Genomic DNA, 18,801 nt, shown 5'->3' with positions numbered 1-18,801 from the left:
TAGTCACATGCAACACTACACTACACTACACAAGAGTTATCTCAATCTGGTAGCTGTGTTAGAATGACCATTCTATTTAGAGTATCTCAGTCTGGTGGCTGTAATAGAGTGACTGTTCTATTAGAGTATCTTGATCTAATGGCTGTATTAGAGTGACTGCTCTATAAGAATAAGAGTACCTTGATGTGGTGGCTGCATTAGAGTGACTGTTCTATTCACCATCACTTTAGAGTACATACTAAACACACACACACACACACAGAGCTGTACAGATGTGACAGATACTAAATTTGTACCTGCATTTTCAAACAACTCAAATCCGATACGTCTCCGCTTCACTGCTACAGTAGGTACAAGTAAGTAAGTACACATCAACAGTACAAATTTCAGATATGCACACCTCAGATCAAAGGGAAAAGCCAGTGTATATATCACATATTGCACTGGTTCTGGAATGTTAATGAGATATACACTGTGCAATAACATTGATATTGCACAGTTAAGTGTGCATATATCTCATTAAAACTTTCCTAAAATTCATCAGATTTCATTGATGTACCATTGTGCTCCCTTCCACTATATATGGAACCAAAAGTATGGTGATTGTGGGATTGAATTTTCCAGTTCTCCTGTTGTTTACAATTGAGTCTCCTGTGGCTATCAATTGAGACCAACTGAATCGCACAATCAAAACTGTCTCTTGGTGATGTAGGTTTGTTAAAAACCTTACATAGTATAGTTGGAACTAATAAACTTTGACATAGTAACCATAATAATATATTAAGCCGCTTCAAAGGAGTTTGACATAATACCAGACCACATCAAAGGCACTCTCAAATACATCAAAGGAAAGTGGTATATTTATTTATTATTTATTTATTTATTAGTTTTACAACCACACCGTACATGTACAAAATTATAGTTGATTACAAGAGTGTCGATGATAATTGGAGATTGGAGTGGGGTGGCTGATAGCTAAAGGCACGAACTGCCAATAGCTAATTACAAAAACTAACTACCTACTTAAATATACTACTTAATTACACATAGAGTAAAAAGGGGTAGTGTGTGTTGTTTGTACATGAAGAACAGGGACAGCAAAAATATTAGCTATACCACAGGCACAAGTACATTTGCCTCATATATACACACTCGTGCCTGTGGTATAACTATTACATATAATTAATAAAATTGGACACCACAGCTAGACACACACTACGCTACACAAGTGTAGGCTTGCACCAATTATGCTGGTATACTTTTGACCATAATAGGCTAGCAAAAGCATCAAGCATTATGCCAGCATAATAGGAAAAATTGTAATTAAAATGTGCAATGCGCACTCCAAAAATACGGCACAACATGAACACACTGCACATTATTACTGCATTTCATATCAAAAACCTTGTAGTGTTATTATTTTTACCATATCTTGTCTGATTATTCACACTTCATGGCAATAAGATCGAGGTACTCTAATACAGCAGTCACTTACTCTAATACAGCGGTCAAGAAATGCAGATATACTCTAATAAAACAGTCAGTGCTTGAGCATAATCTAGATTTTGATTGAGTATAATTTTTAGCATAATAGGCTGGATTTTTGAGCACTGCTCAAAAGCATAATAGGCAATTTTCAAAGTATAATTGGCTCAAGCCTACACAGGTGAACACACATCACACCATATACACAGGTGGACACACATTACACTACACGGGTACACACACACACACTACACACTGCGAAATGTTTACACAAGAAAGAGCCAAAATAACAGTTAAAAATCAGCTTTTGAGGGACACCAGTTACAGCCCTAACCCTATAGCACAACCTGGATAATCCATAGAATCAGTATCCCTTTTATCCCTTCTCTGGAGCAGCTATATCGTGAAATAAAAAACCCTTTTATTTCTTCTGTGGAGCAGCTATGGCTGTAATAATGCTGAATGCATTTCAGCTCTAAACAACAATTACGGGCCCTGCATAGCAAAACTGAATGATTTGCAGCATTGCTCTACAACTTTATAGTGTCTACAATAAAACCTCAAGAGGGTCTACAAGAGTGGACAGGTAGACGAAGGAGAAGAGAGAAATGCCGAACTTGGGTTGGCTGTTACTGCCTGGATGCACGATACAAAGGTGCAATTTACACGTTTGATGCAGCACCAAAGTGCAATGACCCTGGCAGGTATCAATGTAGAGTGTATTCTCTTTTGCTATAGTAGGTCTCTCTAAATAGCATCAAAAACATTTAAACTGTCACACAAATTAGGCTCCACCAGGGTTTCATGCATTAACTGGGTTTGGTTCAGCCAGTTTGTTTTGTGGCCGTGAGAAGTAAGGTCTATTTGAACTGATAATCTCCTGTGATAACACTCAATTGACGAGACAGTTAGTCTATAACCATCACTACATGTACTTTCACAGTGTGAAGTGTTTACATACCTGCATGTATAGGAAGCTAGCCTGCGAGTTCCTCCATCTGTAGCTGCCAGCAAAACGTAGCTACTTGAGCAGTTCACACCACTACCACTACCTACACGTAGAAGTGGATATAGCTTTACTTACAACAATTAACCTTAGTACAATACATGAAACATGGAAATCACAGTTTATTGTGTGGTATAGCTGACCGTCGATCAGTATAGTTGTTGCAAACAGGTTTTTAGTTTCAACATAGGTCCCTATTTCACTATTTAAATTCTCACAATGTATTTGTGTAGAAATATATTTCTACATAGAGCATGACATTGTATGTACATGTACTATACATGCATATGTTGTTTTAATGTATATAGGTACATAAACCATGCAAGCCACCACCCAAATCTCCGCCTCATGCAGCCAGTTTTGATTGGACAGCAATTGAGAATTGGATTTATTGCTCTGAAAATGATTCAGAAAGGGGATGAGCTATTCTTTAATTACCACATCAAAGATAAAGACATCGAGTGGAGGAACGCAGATGCTAAGAAATATGGAACAACATGCAAGGTGGTAAATGCAAAAACAAGGAAATCACGTATACTTACACTTTGTTTAAAACCGTGTAGCTGACTTGGGGCCATCCTCAAATAGGAGCAAATGGGCAAAAGCAATAGACATAGATGAAGGGCTGACAGAAGGTAATGGTTACAATTATACATGGTGCATGACTACTAGAAAACAAATATTCTATGTTTTAACATTTAGCTAAATACTCCTAAGCCAACCCTTGTAATACTTAACAATGAAATACTCATGATCTAACCTAACAGCTGTCCTGACACCATCCTCCACTGCAGCTGAATGGCAAAAGAGAATAGAGCCAGAAGAAGGTAAAGCTAAACAGAGAATTTGTGTATATTGTACTTTTTCTACTTGCCTTGGGGTTACCTGTGCATTGTAGTTATCAATACCTTGGCCTTGTGTTGGGGTTTTACAGCATAACAATAATTATATACCTGTACCTGAAGTACTATACACCTGTATTTCTTCTGTGGCAGAAGCATTACAGACAGAAGAAGGGATAGAAGAAGGGATTGAAGAAGGTAATGGTTACATGTAAAAGATATTTGACATCTTTCCGCGACTATATATAGCTCAACCAGGACCACTACTAACAGAAGAGATCCATGGACAATATGAATATAGAAATAAGTCAGAAAACAGTGAGACACTGAAGATGGCATGCTTTTACATTTGTAATACATATTTTTCAAGATAAAAGATTGACACGGAAAAGAAAGAGATTTCGTAAATATTGTCCACTAGAACAGTACCAGAAGACCCCTTTGAAAATATCTCAACATTTAAAACATTTCCACAAAATAATGGACGCAGATCTAAGACACAGATTATGTAAATCTGCATTGAAAGTTAGTTAGCATGATTTACATTGTTAATCATATACATACATACTGTAAGTAGAAAGTGATACAGAAGAAGATAGTGCTGATGATAAAACATCGTGGTCTTCTAGGAAGGTAACTATACTTAAAATGAATTAGGCAATGCAAAAAAATTGCATAGTGGTGTCTATAACAACCACCCCAACATGTTCGACCATCATTATAGCAAGCAAGTTCAGATGAATTTTACAGTAGACACTTATGCAAATAACTGAATGTATGGTTTAATTAATGTGCCTACGTAGTATGCATGAAAATACATGTTAATGCATGTATATTCCTGCAATCTATAATCATAAATTCAATAATTCATCATGTGTTTTCATTTTTTAGGTGAGACAGAAATTGTCCCGACATGATGACAGTGATAAGGTCAGCTTAAATTTATTCTGAGTTATAAAAACTTGCATGTAAAACAGGAAACCATGAGTCCACCAACAAAAAAGTACAAGGTATGTCGATAAAAGTATTATGCATACACTACAGTATAAGAGGACAATATTCACACGTCGTGTATACTTAACAAATAAAGTTAGCAATTTGACAGACTTTGAAAAGGCAGTATAAGTACATAGAGGGCCTCAGAAAACCTTACATTTAGCTATACATGTAATTTAATTACAGAGAGAAAAGGATGACAGCGATAGTGACTATGACGGTGACTACAATGAGTTTACAATTAATGAGGTACAACGTATTACTACAATATTGATTACACATACACTATCATAATAGGATCATAGCAAGAACACAGATATCACATGATAATACATGTGACTGTTCTATTAGAGCATATTGATTGTCAATTACTTTTCCATAACAATTAGCTATAATATTTCTTGTATGACTGTTCTATTAGAGTATCTCAATTTTTTTGTGCAAATTTTATTTTTCCAAATGTCCAATTCACACAATTTTCACCTATTTAGCCAGCATTTTGCTCATTGCTTTTACTCACCTATTATTCTAATTAATTTGCTGGCAAAATTGATGCATCTCTAGTATTAGACACCAATTTTCATTTTGATGTGACTTAAGTCTTTTGCTCGTGTACCAATTTGTTTCTGTACTATATTGTACATGTGTAATCATTTTAATGACAAGCAGTAGTAGTATAGTAATTGATGTACCTGTGTCATTTTCTTTATTAGTGTTTCTTTATACTTTAATTCTCTGCATATGTAGGCACAGCAAGAAGAGTTGCTTTTGGTTGAGCAATACCACCTTGGAACATGTTTTGCAACCGACTTTTGTCAAGATAGCTTTTTTGAATATTTAACCAGTGAGGGAAGAAATCCAGATACCGCAAAAACTGCAGCACGTAGTGTGAATTATTTTTTTACTTACAAACAATATATGCAAAAGACACCACTAAATATCATATTGAATAAAGCAAATATACGGGAGTGCGTTAATCATTTACAGAAAGTAAAGATCTATGCAGGAACAACAGTGCTAGAGAGGGTCGGATGGCTGAAAGCTGCTGTAGATTATCTAACTGAGGACAACAGTGACAACATCAGACTACATCTAAGGGTTCAGGAGGTCCATAAAACAATAGCCAGGCTGAAGTCAACTATAAGTAAGAAAACCATCAGGGAACAGCGTGCTACACAGGCAAGGCTATCAGATGCAAAGGTAAAATAATTATAGAGCTGCCACTCAAGCCAGACCTCTGACAAATACTATCAGAAAACAACATTTACGGCAGCAATAAAATCCCATAAAAACATAGAAGTTTAATCTCAAAAAAGAAGAGGGTTTACCGCAAAACAAGACAAAGACCTCCTGATGGAGTGGCCTAACACAAACACACCTCCTCTATCTGTGTGCAGACTGATTGCTACCAAGTATAGAATTTCTAAGGATGCACAACAAATTCAGGATAGATTGAAATATCTATTAAAGAAAAATATGCCATAACTATCATTATAAATTACATTGTCATTGTATTTATGATGAAACAAAATTATCATGTTATTAGTAATTTTTTATCAATGCTTTACAGCACAAGTGCTGAAGGTCTGTAGGACACCTGGCTCTACAAGTATGATTTGGTGGCCTTATTGGTGGCATTTCTATGGTCAGTTACTTTGACATGTTCAACATACCTGAGAAATATACTTGATTGATGTAAGAGTTTTAATAAATAGTCACTCATCATTCTTGGCCCTGGTCTGGTTTTATTGGAACACATCTGTCTAATCTGCAACATCATATTCCGGAATTATCCACTTGTCTGTCATCAGAGTACGAGAAGTGGCTTAATCTTCCAGCTACACATGTATGTTGAGTGCTGTCTGTGGATATCTACAATTATAGTACGTATAACAATAATATTATGCAATATAGATGACAAGATTTTGGAAAACCAATTCTGTATTAGTAGTTCCCATCAGCCCTTTTGACCGATGTCCATTATTCCCAACATTGTTCCAATAATGCTGCATTAGACTTTGGATTCAAGTGTAATACTACTTCTCTATTTTCCTTTATTAGAATACTATATATAATTGTGTGATGAGTATTCTGACCATTATGTTAGAGTACTATGAGTGTGTTTAATGGACGTGTGCAAATTTAGAAACTGCTGAAGCTTTCTATTTTTAAATAATGCCCACATAGTGCCAGATTCCTACTACCATATTGGTATTATGCGGTGATGTGTTTAATGTTCCAAAATAAATTCTTAGAATGATACTCCCATCACTCGTAGTTTTAATTTGTGAATGTTGTATTAGAAATAATTTATGACTGCCTAAATTTGGCTTTCCAATATCTTTAATATTGCTTGAAGTTATGATAATAGAAAGGTAGTTCTGGATCCAGCCTTTTGCTATATATACAGCGAAGCCTGCCTTAATGGCCACATCAACAACACTTTTCAATTACATATTCACTTAGAAAATGCATCGCTACTAAACCATAAGTGCATTAACGTATCAACTGATTTGTCACCAAGGACTGTGCTTGATGTATAATACATTACTACAATTTTTATGTACATATATTGCCATATAGCTGGCCAGAAATCAAACACTCAAGAGTACAGAGGTAACCCCTTAAAAGTGTTGATATCTGGGACTATATAAGACTATGTCTATTCAGACTGCTATAAGATAAACAACCAATGTGGTAATTGATGCAAAAACTTATAAAAGTGCATTGAGCAGCCTCCTTACTAGACAAAGGCAAACAAAAAATATGAATTGAATGAGCCAACTTTTCATTGTAATAATAACGTCTATAAAAATAATTTGATTTTTATTTTATCCTCGCGCTATTCGGCAATAGTCATTCTTCCATAGACAAGCAATTACAAAGAGATTGTAAAAGGTAAGTGGAGATACAAGAAGTAAGTATTTGTCCACACACCACACAAGCAGTATATTATGTGACATGAACCTGACCTATCTAGCTATGGATTTATGTGTTTTTAATGCGAGACCTGATAATGATTTTGACAGTGAAGATGAACAACAGATGATTGGCTTTTACTGCAGATGCATCAAGTTGCAAGTTATTGAACTGGAGTTCACTTTATGTCATAATGAATGTTATCTATGTGAAGATTATGATTTTAACTGGTTGATACTGGGTCATTTTCCAGCTGTTGAGTATGTATACTCTCATGGCAGACTTGTACATATGGCTATATGAACTAGAGATGAGACATATAAGATAAGTCACTTAATTTGTATGTATATTGAACGTGACCATATCTGCATAGAGTGGTTGCACAAATAATTACATTTGACGTACTTAAAAAGCGTTTGGCAAGAATCCATTGTTACAATGCATGAAAAGTGCGTATTCGATTCTACTGCCACAACACAAGTACGGATAACTTAGATACTACAGTGTTACATTCACCTATACACATATTATGGTCACTTAATTAGTCTGTTACATGTTGACACATTTTAGTACCCATAAATTAGGTACCCCATAGCAACAAGCGCACGCATCTTGCTATTCTACACCCTCTTACTTAAATTAGAACTACTCCATCATTTTTAATCCAATAGACATGAAATTTTCACACAAGCTACTTTAGCAATTTTGCCAAAGAAGAGCGTTTGCCATTTTAAATAGCAAGTTCAGATGATGAATAACATGGAAGTAAAGAAAAGGATTTCTGGGAGTGTCAACCCAAAAGATAAATATGTGATGAATGAGAAGCTAAAAGACAAAAATAAAAACGCACAATGGTTTGTGCTGTTTAGCATGGTGTATCATAAAAGTATCAAGGCTCTAGTGTGTAAACTGTAGGACTAGTTCTAGTATAAAGGGAAAAACTGTAACTCATGTTCTAAAGCAAATTTAGCAGTTGGGTTTGGACTAAACTGTGTACTAGTGTTAGCATATATCCGGTAAAAAAGTACAGAACATTTGCTAAAACCATTTGTAAGTTATAGAACAAATTAAATTTCATGGGAAGCCATATAAGCGGACTGTACAGAGCACCCTTAAAGGGATTAATAGGGCCACAGGTTGAAACCCTAACCCTAACCTATACCCCCATTACTATTTGTTCTAACTGTAAGTATTTAAGATGGATAAGCATGTGACAAAACTAACTTGGAGAGAAAGAGCAGAAAGACTACAGAGAAAATCTATTGACAAGTTAAACAAATTGCCTGCCCTTATGGAGATCCCTATGGCATCAAGTGTACTGACTACTAAAGAGCAGCCCACTGAAGAACAGACTCAAAAGAAACAATCACAGATCCCAGAAGAACACCCCCCAGAAGTTAAGATGCCACAAGAACAGCCCCAAGAAGAGCAACCCCCAGAGAGACAGATTGAGAGAAGCAAAAGAGATAGATCAATTTCAGTAGAATGTCTAGATGATGAAGTAAGTAAGAAGGCCAAACTAGCAACCAGGACAGATGATAGCCACACCCCTAACAATAACCCTAACCCTAAGGTGATCCATGTTGCTTTGTAATAGTTGCTAAGGTAATTAAATAGTTGTTAAGATAAGTGTTATTTTGGGCCATAGCAGTTGCATGTACAAGGGGTGTGGTCGCATCAATAGTTAGTTTTTTTTAAAATTCCTGTTGCTTAGTAACAATTGCGCTTGTTCTTATTAATGTTTTGCAGTAGCCATTATGACGGCTTTAGACATACATGCATAGGCCACGAGTGTTTAATTTGGTGAAATAGGAAATGGTGACAAATAAGCATTCTCAAATTGTAAATTGAAAGAGTGCTCAGTTTTGTACCACACTATTTAATTAACACATTAACCCTTTGGCCCTGAACGCCACTATAGTTGCTTTTGTTTTTAAAGACAAAATAATATTTTTATTAAAATACACGTTTTGACATACCAGACTCTGTCTTTTGTTACTCCTTGTCAGAACCACCTATTCCATCATGGTGAACATTAAACTATTTCCCATAAACGGACCTACAATGATATATAACATTACTAACTTTTGCTTGTTTTTTGTCAAATATTAAAAAGTAGAAAAAAAAATTCAGTCTGTAATGGCAGAAATTCAATAAACCTCTTTCAGCTCTCCCATCGCACTCGAGTATCATAGTGCTTCCAATCAAAGACCAGGATAATGGGCATTTACCACAGAGTAATGTGGTAAAATCCGTTTGTGCATAGGATATTCCATTTACGAGACTATTTTGCAAAATTCAAACATGGCATACTAATTCTAATAGTAGTATTTCCTAATAAGGAAAGTTACGTACGTTGCCAAATGTTACATCATTATTATGCAAAAAATAGTGTGAATGCTATTTTACCGAAAGTGAACCGACCTCTTTTAGAGAAAAGAGTTTGTAGAGGAAACTTGGTATGTAACGACAGCAAGTGCCATTACCACTTTGTTTGCCTCTTTGACAGCTAACACATTTATTATGCTCTGAAACTCACCTCTGAGAGCGACAACTCCACAGAAGCTTGTCAGGGTGTTATGGTCTGTTAGCAACCGAGTTTCGTATCGCATGTATTCCTTCATTTGCTTCAGCTATGTCACACATCACCAGGATGAAGTATTCTGGCATCCAGCTTGCAAGTATCCTAATAAGGAAATTAATGAATGTACTATTATTAGTATTTGGAAACCATGTTTGAATTTCACTGTTCATAGAGTTACGTGCTCCCTTGTCCATAGTGTTCAATAAGCTCCTGACAAGATCCATGCGTTTGAATGCATGCGTGTAGTAAGGGCCACTATAGTGGCGTTCACATTTAACGGAACACTTTTTTAACTTCGAGGCTAAAGGAGTAATTACTTTCCTTTTAATGTTTACATTAACTACAGCTGCCAACCACCCTATTTTGTATATATGTACAGGTGTATGTACAGTAAATTATGATTTTCTCAACTTTTGTTTGTAGACACATGATTGAATTTCCTGACGACACAGAATTACGAATCACTCCTACCAGGTACTTACATACATACATACAGTGTATACACACATCAGCATGTGTGACTGGCTTTGCAATAACCGGGCTTATTGCATGCCCATGGCAGGAAGTTTGAGAGTTTGCCATAAACATAAAGCTATATGAATACACCATCAAATTTCTCATTTTCGCAGAGCCAGTCACATCTCACATATTAAGACATTGGGTACAGTTGTATATTCTTACGGTAGGTGAAAGTTTATACATACTTTCCTCATATCATTTTTGTCTATACAGGTCAGGTAGTAGTTATAACAACAGCTCAGGTAGCTCAGGCAGAAGTAACCCAGCTAGGTCCAACCCAGGCATTCCAGATAGGAGGCTAGTGGATTTGATCACTAGTACTCCCCAATAAGGTTAGAAAAATCACTATGTTATATTACTGAATATTTTTGTGATGTCCATAGGAATACAATCTATATAATCACTCATGATTGAGCTACAGAATGAACTGAATAAATGACTGAACATTATGCGAAATATCATTAAATTATTGAAGTACGTTTAATTCAATGTATTACAAGTAATATTTTAAATTGATAGGGCAAGCAACAAATACACTATCAAAATCTATACTAAGTTCTGCACTAGCACATCTATATGCAATTCGTTGAAAAGGCATAAAACAACAGGCTCCTTGTATTGCATTGGTAGTGGATGAAATGGTAGCTAATTGTCCATATCAGTCAAAAAAGGGGTGTGACTGTTTCCACTTTACGTAACAAAATAAATGGTCTTCTTGACTTTCTTCAAACTTTACACGGTGTTTCACAAAGTAGTCAATTGTGCCAACACTGTACCTTGTATAATCAATCGACATCAAAGAGGTACCAGTTGATGGCCAGTATGCCATGATCACTCCAGACTTCTTGGTATTTCTGACTACCTCAGTGCCTATAGATATACAATTAAACTTTTGGGCAAACTGAGAGAAATGTACAATTAACCTGCCAGGATACAATTGCTCATAAATGAGTTTCAGATTACAGGTGTCTGCAGCTGACATAACTATTTCGATTTCGGATGAAATCAAGTGAACATCATCATGCTCATCTAGCTTGAATCAACAGCTTTCAAAATGCTGCTTTTTTGCCAGTTCCATTAATTTTAAAGTGAAGCAAGAGTCTACGTTTTCACTTAAAGATCCCTTAAGTTTGTCACAAAAAATTTCATTAAAGTCTGTGAAAAAATCTTCCTGAGAAAGCGATTTTATCCTTTGGTGCAATAGGAACTTTTTAACTATCTGTTCTTCAATGTTCTTGTTGTTGGTATGGTATGCTCCCAACACACCGTTAAATCTTTCGAAAGCAAAGCACCACATACCATGCACAGGCCCATAATCCAGTAAGCATTCTTCTAAGTGCAAATGGAGGTGTAAATTGATAGTACATGCAGATTTACCATATATATCTTCAATTTTTTTGCAAAACAGGGTGAGGAAACCATGGGCAGTTTGTATGTTTGAAGTGGTGATTATACGACTGCACAGAATTCTGCATGCGTTAGCATACAATATCCAACATCTGTAGTCTGCTTCTGGCAAGACACCTTTCAGTAATACAACTGACAATACTGTTGTCCACACCCTCCACTGGTCAGCAGTAAACCCAGAAAAGTTGCTACCTATTTTAGTAGGAATTCTGCCTACATCATGTGGGATGGAAAATTTTTCACACGTGGCTTGAATTGTAGTAAGATCAGACCGAGACAATCTGTTATGTTCAACCCACAGTGAAAACAGATGTTTAGGTGTGCCCAACAGTAAGTTGTGCATTGGGTCGACTATCCCAAACCTAATTGGGTTGAAGTGTGGAAGTTCCAGCAGTAGAGAGTATCGTACTCCAAAATTCAGACTGCTTTTCTTTCAATGACGTTTGTGTCTTGCATTTATTGATTTTCCTACAATGTATGTTTTTTTATGTCTTCTTAGTGATCTTGGGACCCACTGGTCTTTGTCAAATCCAGAGTAATCAGATTTATCTCCAAACCCATTTTTAGGGAATTCCTTCAGGCATCTGGAACAACCAAGGTTTGCAGAATGGCCAAGAAAACCACAAATTTTTCTCATGGCAGGGATGTCACGTGTGACACAAGCTATGCACAAACGGAAGTAAAAGGTTACTTCCTGACCAAGTGAATCGTCATTGATAGTTAATGGCCAACTATTAAAAGCAAACTGTAACTCTTCTACAAACGGTGCTAGTAGTGGATTTAAAGTCAACTTTGGCTCTTTGGGCCCAGGGATTACACTCACTAAAATGATATTTTCAAGCCTATAGCGTTCCTGTCTTGGCAAATTTAAAATAGTCAGGTATATAGCACCAACTGAATACTTGGTATTTGCAAATGGTTGGAACCAATTGCAATTCAGTGCCAGTAATAAATTTCCAGGTTGGTTTAAGTAGTTGTCATACCCATCGCTCATAAAATTGTTCCAAACATTACCATCATAGACATCGCCCAATACATCAGATGGTACTGATCATTTCCTCCAATGTTCACTCCTTTGTAAAAAATTCCTTTGAGAAACAATACGTTGAACAGAGTCCTTCAGTGAGCAGTATGGATAAATTTTCCTGGGAACTAAAGAAACTGTGTTGTCCGGTTTTACTTTTTCCTTTAATAGAGGAGTGTTACATGGTTCACGACGTCTTCTATGAGGATGCTTGGGAAACTTGACAAAAACACATTTCTTGGATCGTTCTTGTCCAAAACATTTCTCGGAACAGTCATCTTCACAATACACTAAATTGCACTGAGGACATAGCACATACACTGTATATACATCTGAATTGAGGTTTGTCCAAGTGAGTCCAACAAGTTGTTATAAGCAGAAGGAAATTTGTTCAGTAATTTTTTCAGCCTTTCGCTTGCAATAAAATTAGCCAGAATGGAGAGGAATTTGTAAAAGAAGCGTATTAGTGTACTCAGTGCTTTATTGGAAATATTGAAGAAAAATTGCCACGTGGCTAAGAAAACCATGAATACAGTTACAATTGCTGGCTTTGTCTCCGTTGCTAGTTGCAAATCCATTGAACATGCTTCTTTCCACTGGTGCTGTATTTCACTTTCTATGTCTTCATCAGTGCTTGAAACTTCATTGTCCTATGTATATGAATGAGTTAACAATAACTTTCCACAAAAAAAAGCTACATACTTCGCTATCTGTTTCACTCTCACTTACACTACAAGAACATTGGGTATCACAATCATCTCCATCATCTACAGGTAAGTATATATACAGTGGTCATAAAAGAATTATACAGGCTGCATAGGCATACATACACTTGCACATGTATACTTGTATAAGTAAGGACATTGAAGCTCACATACGACAATGTGTGGAGTTACAATTCTTTACTTTGATCACTTTTGTCATATAACCATTATAAAGCACATGTGTCATTGAACAACCAAGCAAGACTGGTACTACACATTGTTTACCACCCAACATACATTTTAAAACTATATACAACACACTGAGATAGCTGAAAATGGATTGATGGTGCATATAATTTAGGGGAAGAAACTTTTATGAGAAAAACAAATTGCAGTTAGAATAAAACAATAAGCACAGTATACCATTTTACTTGCCGTATCTTTATTTAATAGTAACTGTACCTGAGTAGCTGCCACAACCTATTTTAAAATTATGGACTTAAACACTGTTGCTTCCAAAGAAACGATTAAGCTTATAACACTGAGTGGTTGTGCAATCACCGTAGATAGTTAATTAAATTCTTTTTCCAAATTGAGATAAAGAGATTATCATAGCAGGCAGTAGTGCATAGTATTATTATAAAGTATACATGTACCTACCATCCGTAGTAGTATCACTATCCACACTGTTGTCCATTTCATTAGTCTCTCGAATATCTAGTACATATGTACATGCACACACACACTCCATACACAAACACACTACACACATATCACAGAATATACAGGGGTACATAGAAACTTACCATGTTCATAGTCAGCAGTACCAATGCTTGATTCGTTCTGCTCATGAAGATCTAAATTAAATGCATATAGTTAGTTTTACTGTTACAGCATTCGAAATGCACGCACACACTAGCTATGCACACAAAGCCTTCACCCATTATACACTATTATAATATATATTATACAGTATGAGACATGGACAGTTACCCTTGTTAACACCAGGCCACCAGATCCCCATCATACTTACACACATGCACACATGTAAGGTACATGTGAAAACCCATAAAATTGTCTAAGTTTGAATTACCACATGCAGTACCCATTAATATTTTTGGCATGTCACGTACATAATTCCAATAGAATATACAGTGGTACATAGGGAACTCACCGTGTTCGTAGTTGGCAGTAGTATCATCATATACACTGCAAGATTCTTGAAAATCTACATTATATATAAATTACAATTTTTTTTTCTGTACCAGCCACACTGTAGCAGGCACACCCACCCATGTTATCATCTGCATCCAAATTGTATCCTGGTTCAACACCTGAAATATAGAACATAACACACATCATTTTCTCATTAGTGCTAAAGTTCATTAGATTTTTTAATTTACACTCAACACATTTGGCAAAGCCGTTCTTCCATGAGAGAGCACACGACTTACAACACTACAAAAACGAGAGCTAGGTATCACTGCAAATGTTCTGAGTGATTCGCCATAATTATTTGCTCTACCCTTCCACTTAGCTCAGGTCAATTAGCAGGTGAGAATTATCATCATTAACATGGCTCACACTGCGTAATATGTATATGTGAACTGGTCTGGGAAAAGGGCTCTTATCGCCTATTTTAAAGTATTGAGAAATGACGGTTTGAAGTATTCAAAGTGTTGTAGCTCGCTAATGACGGAAGCTAAGCTAATGAAATTTTCACACGTTTTACAGCAATTTCTTACCTCTTAGACATCCATTGTAGAAGCAGCCTGCTTAAATGTTTCCCGCCATTATAGATAGTTTTTAAACCAAGGTCAGGCGAGCTCCAATCAAGGGTGGTGGGCAGGGGTGGCGTGGTGGCATGAAGCTTGTCAAAATATATAATGGCGTCCCATATAGATGAATTTGGCTAAGTTATGAGCCATTCAAGGCATACAACTGGCCAAAAACATAGCAAAATTACAGCACAGCTCTTTATTCAGTGCCACAGAGCTGTACAGCCACACACAACCACCTGCTGGCCAGCCAGTGGATAGTTTTTAAACCAAGGTCAGGCGAGCTCCAATCAAGGGTGGTGGGCAGGGGTGGCGTGGTGGCATGAAGCTTGTCAAAATATATAATGGCGTCCCATATAGATGAATTTGGCTAAGTTATGAGCCATTCAAGGCATACAACTGGCCAAAAACATAGCAAAATTACAGCACAGCTCTTTATTCAGTGCCACAGAGCTGTACAGCCACACACAACCACCTGCTGGCCAGCCAGTGCTTCATCAAGACCGCAGACCAGTCGTACGGATCGCCACAGCACTCAGCAAAAGCAGCCAGAACAAGCAGACTACTGAATCCTTGCTGGTGATGACTGTACAATTTGATAGTTTAGTGATGTAGCTTTGTGTTTGTGGCAAAAAATCAAGTGTCTTGTGATAGGCGATAAGAACCTTTTTCCCAGACTGGGTCACGTACATATTATTAAAGCATTGCTATGGAAAATAAAGCAGTTTGGCTGAGATGGATTTAGAATATAGCATGAGCTGAAGCCTACACTGAAGCCAAGTAAGGGCGAGGCAATGCTTTAAATGATTTGTGGGTGTACCTTGCAGCCATATACACTAGGACTCATGATTAACATAGGTTGCACAAATTATTAGCAGCCTGTATGCATAAAACTAATTAAACAAGTGTAATTCAACTTCACCATAATATTGTGGCATTGTAGATGCGTTTATTGGCAGGTTTTGGCTACAAGTAACAGTCGAATGCACATAGTGGTGGTGAAGAATTTGTGATATATCCAGGACTTGCCCATTAGTACATACAAAAATAATCACGTGCTAGTTGAACTGAGCTATGTGGATTGGTAGAGGAAATACGAGTAAGGCATGGTGAATCACCCAGAACATTTACAATGATACTTAGCTAAGGGGCAGCCGCTCCAGACTAAACATTTTGTGCACCGGTTTAAGAGATAAGTGTGTGTTGGAAGGGGCTGGGTAAGGGAACATGTTGTTGGTTTGTCTAATTTATATACAATGTTGTAATAAAGTTTCATTCTTTTGGAGGGTCTGGATATAGCTATCTCAAGCTCTGTTTCCAGCATCGGGAGGCGAAGCAAGACCGAGTGTAGCAACACTGATCATGCTGACAGAACCTAGTCCTCTGATCCCACTACTACTGTCCACAACAGCATGTCCATCAGACAAAGCCTCGGTGGGAAAACCATCGGTACAGCCGGTCTGCCACGTGTTGGTAATGTGGTCGTAGTACTTCAATCGGTGCGTCAATCACTAGAACAACAACCTCAAGAATATCCCTTAGCCAAAACTTATGCAGCCACTGTAGCAGCAAGCCAAGCACCACCCAACATGTCCCCCCACTTCAAACATCCCTGGATCTTAAACAAAATGATTTAAACCTTGTGGAATTGATAACAAACATTGTTAAAAGTGTAATGATTCAAATGCTGCTATCAACAACCTCATCATAGACAGGATTAAACATGCCCTTACTGACTAAGCCAAAGAAATGATGACTAAGCTGACAACCTACAGAAAACGTTTTTTAAACCCACAATCAAACCCTACATGTACACATATATAAGCAATGCATACACAAACACTGATACAGACTGAAGAAGGCGATAGGCCAAAACCGGTATCTGTAGATTAGTATAAAGTTTTGCTTTAGTGTTGTTTTGTTGTTGCTGTTATTATTAATCACTATTATTTGTTATTAAGTACCTTTTGTTACCAACTATTTTATAATGAGTAGAAGATTGACATGGAGAGAAAGACACAAGAAAATTGATTCACCAAAAAGACCACAACTAGTGTTTGCCTCAGATTTGTTTAGAAAGTCGAAAACCACAGAACAGACACAGACTACAAAAGAAAACACCACAGGAAAGCAACCTCAGAAAGAACTAAGCACAGAAGAACAGACCCCAATAGAAATGAACCAGAGTGAAGATGTAAAGGCGAAGGAAGCAACCAGGACAGATGACATCAACCTCCATAACCCTAACCCTACACCTAACTCTAACTTAGTAATCACGTGATCTGCCTTCACACAGTCCTAACCTAACTTGTACTCGCGTGATCTGTCTACTCACTGCCCTAACATAATCTCCAGACCCCCTGTGTTCTAACCTAACTATAACTATACCTAGCTAGCTATACACAGTCAGGCTAGCTCACACAAAGGTGTTTCAGTCTAATTCTATAGCTAACACACTGAGTATATTGACGCTATGACAAAATAAACCCCCAAATCTTGTGATACAAACTACAATTTTACATATTCCAAAACTTGGAATAAGTGTTATTAACAAGTGTCACCATATCACGTGGTTTTCACACTTCAAAACACTCAGAAACAATAGCGTCCCCACACCGTGACGTCAGACGCTACATAACGAGTCGGCCCGAGTATCTCATACCGGGCTACCAATTCTTCACCATAAAGTAGTACAACACTACTCTGGCAATACTAAATCCGCGTCTAAGGTTGCCTGATGAGTTTCCGGCGTAGAGCTGAAACGAAACCGGTCGTGACCAGTACGATGGATATTTATAATGGGAAATTCTCAACCCATTTTGGAAAAGAAATTTATGGAAGCTACCAAAAGTAACTGGAGCATTTTTGTGAATTATCAGGATACTAGAAAGACTCTTTATTCCAAAAGTATCCAATTCAGCTACACTAACCACCCCAGTATTGGAAATAAAATAACTAGAAAAAAGATTGAGCATCCTATAACTAATCACACCTCCACTATCCACCCAATCCCTGCTATAGAAAGACCTTCCTATCCAGCCAGGAACATCAACTGCAGGAAGAGTGGATGTGCTAGCTGTCAACAGATACAACCAAGCTACCAATGTGTCAGCTATCAGACTGGGACAAGTTATCCTATAAAAGACATCTATTCCTGCGACACAAAGGGGGCCATATACCTATTAGAATGCCCTATATGCTACAAACAATATATCGGAGAGTCAGGTCAAACCATTAGAAGTCGAATGAAGCACCACAGAAATGCCAGTCACGCCAATGTCAACAGGCCATTATACCGCCATCTCAAAGAACACAACATGCCATTTCAAACACTAAAGTTGACTATCATCCAACAGGTAACCAATATGACCTACAGAAAGCAACATGAACTTGTTCTCATCACAGAATTTAAAACCAAGATACCCTTTGGTCTTAATGTAATACAATAACAGCTTTAGGCCCCCACCTAGGGGTTTCCCCATACAACCTCAACCGTAGCCACACGTGATTTATCATTATATAAGGACCCAAGTTGTT

The 18,801-nt window shown here is 37.1% G+C and overlaps 1 protein-coding gene across 1 annotated transcript; it reads left to right on the top strand.

Annotated features, from left to right (window-relative positions):
* Positions 1-2,110: 2,110 nt before the first annotated feature.
* On the top strand, positions 2,111-5,818 carry LOC136246112 (uncharacterized). The gene is made up of 12 exons (XM_066037579.1): positions 2,111-2,189; positions 2,800-2,995; positions 3,055-3,126; positions 3,259-3,318; positions 3,487-3,531; positions 3,583-3,651; positions 3,704-3,860; positions 3,909-3,966; positions 4,225-4,263; positions 4,311-4,343; positions 4,516-4,578; positions 5,077-5,818. The coding sequence occupies exons 2-12, from the start codon at positions 2,989-2,991 to the stop codon at positions 5,536-5,538; spliced, it is 1,065 nt and encodes a 354-aa protein (XP_065893651.1). The 5' UTR covers positions 2,111-2,189; positions 2,800-2,988; the 3' UTR covers positions 5,539-5,818.
* Positions 5,819-18,801: the final 12,983 nt, after the last annotated feature.

Source organism: Dysidea avara, chromosome 15 (genome assembly GCF_963678975.1).
Source record: "Dysidea avara chromosome 15, odDysAvar1.4, whole genome shotgun sequence".
Lineage (NCBI taxonomy): Eukaryota > Metazoa > Porifera > Demospongiae > Dictyoceratida > Dysideidae > Dysidea > Dysidea avara.
Note: the sequence above shows the minus strand (reverse complement) of the source record. Positions and strands in the feature narration are given on the sequence as shown.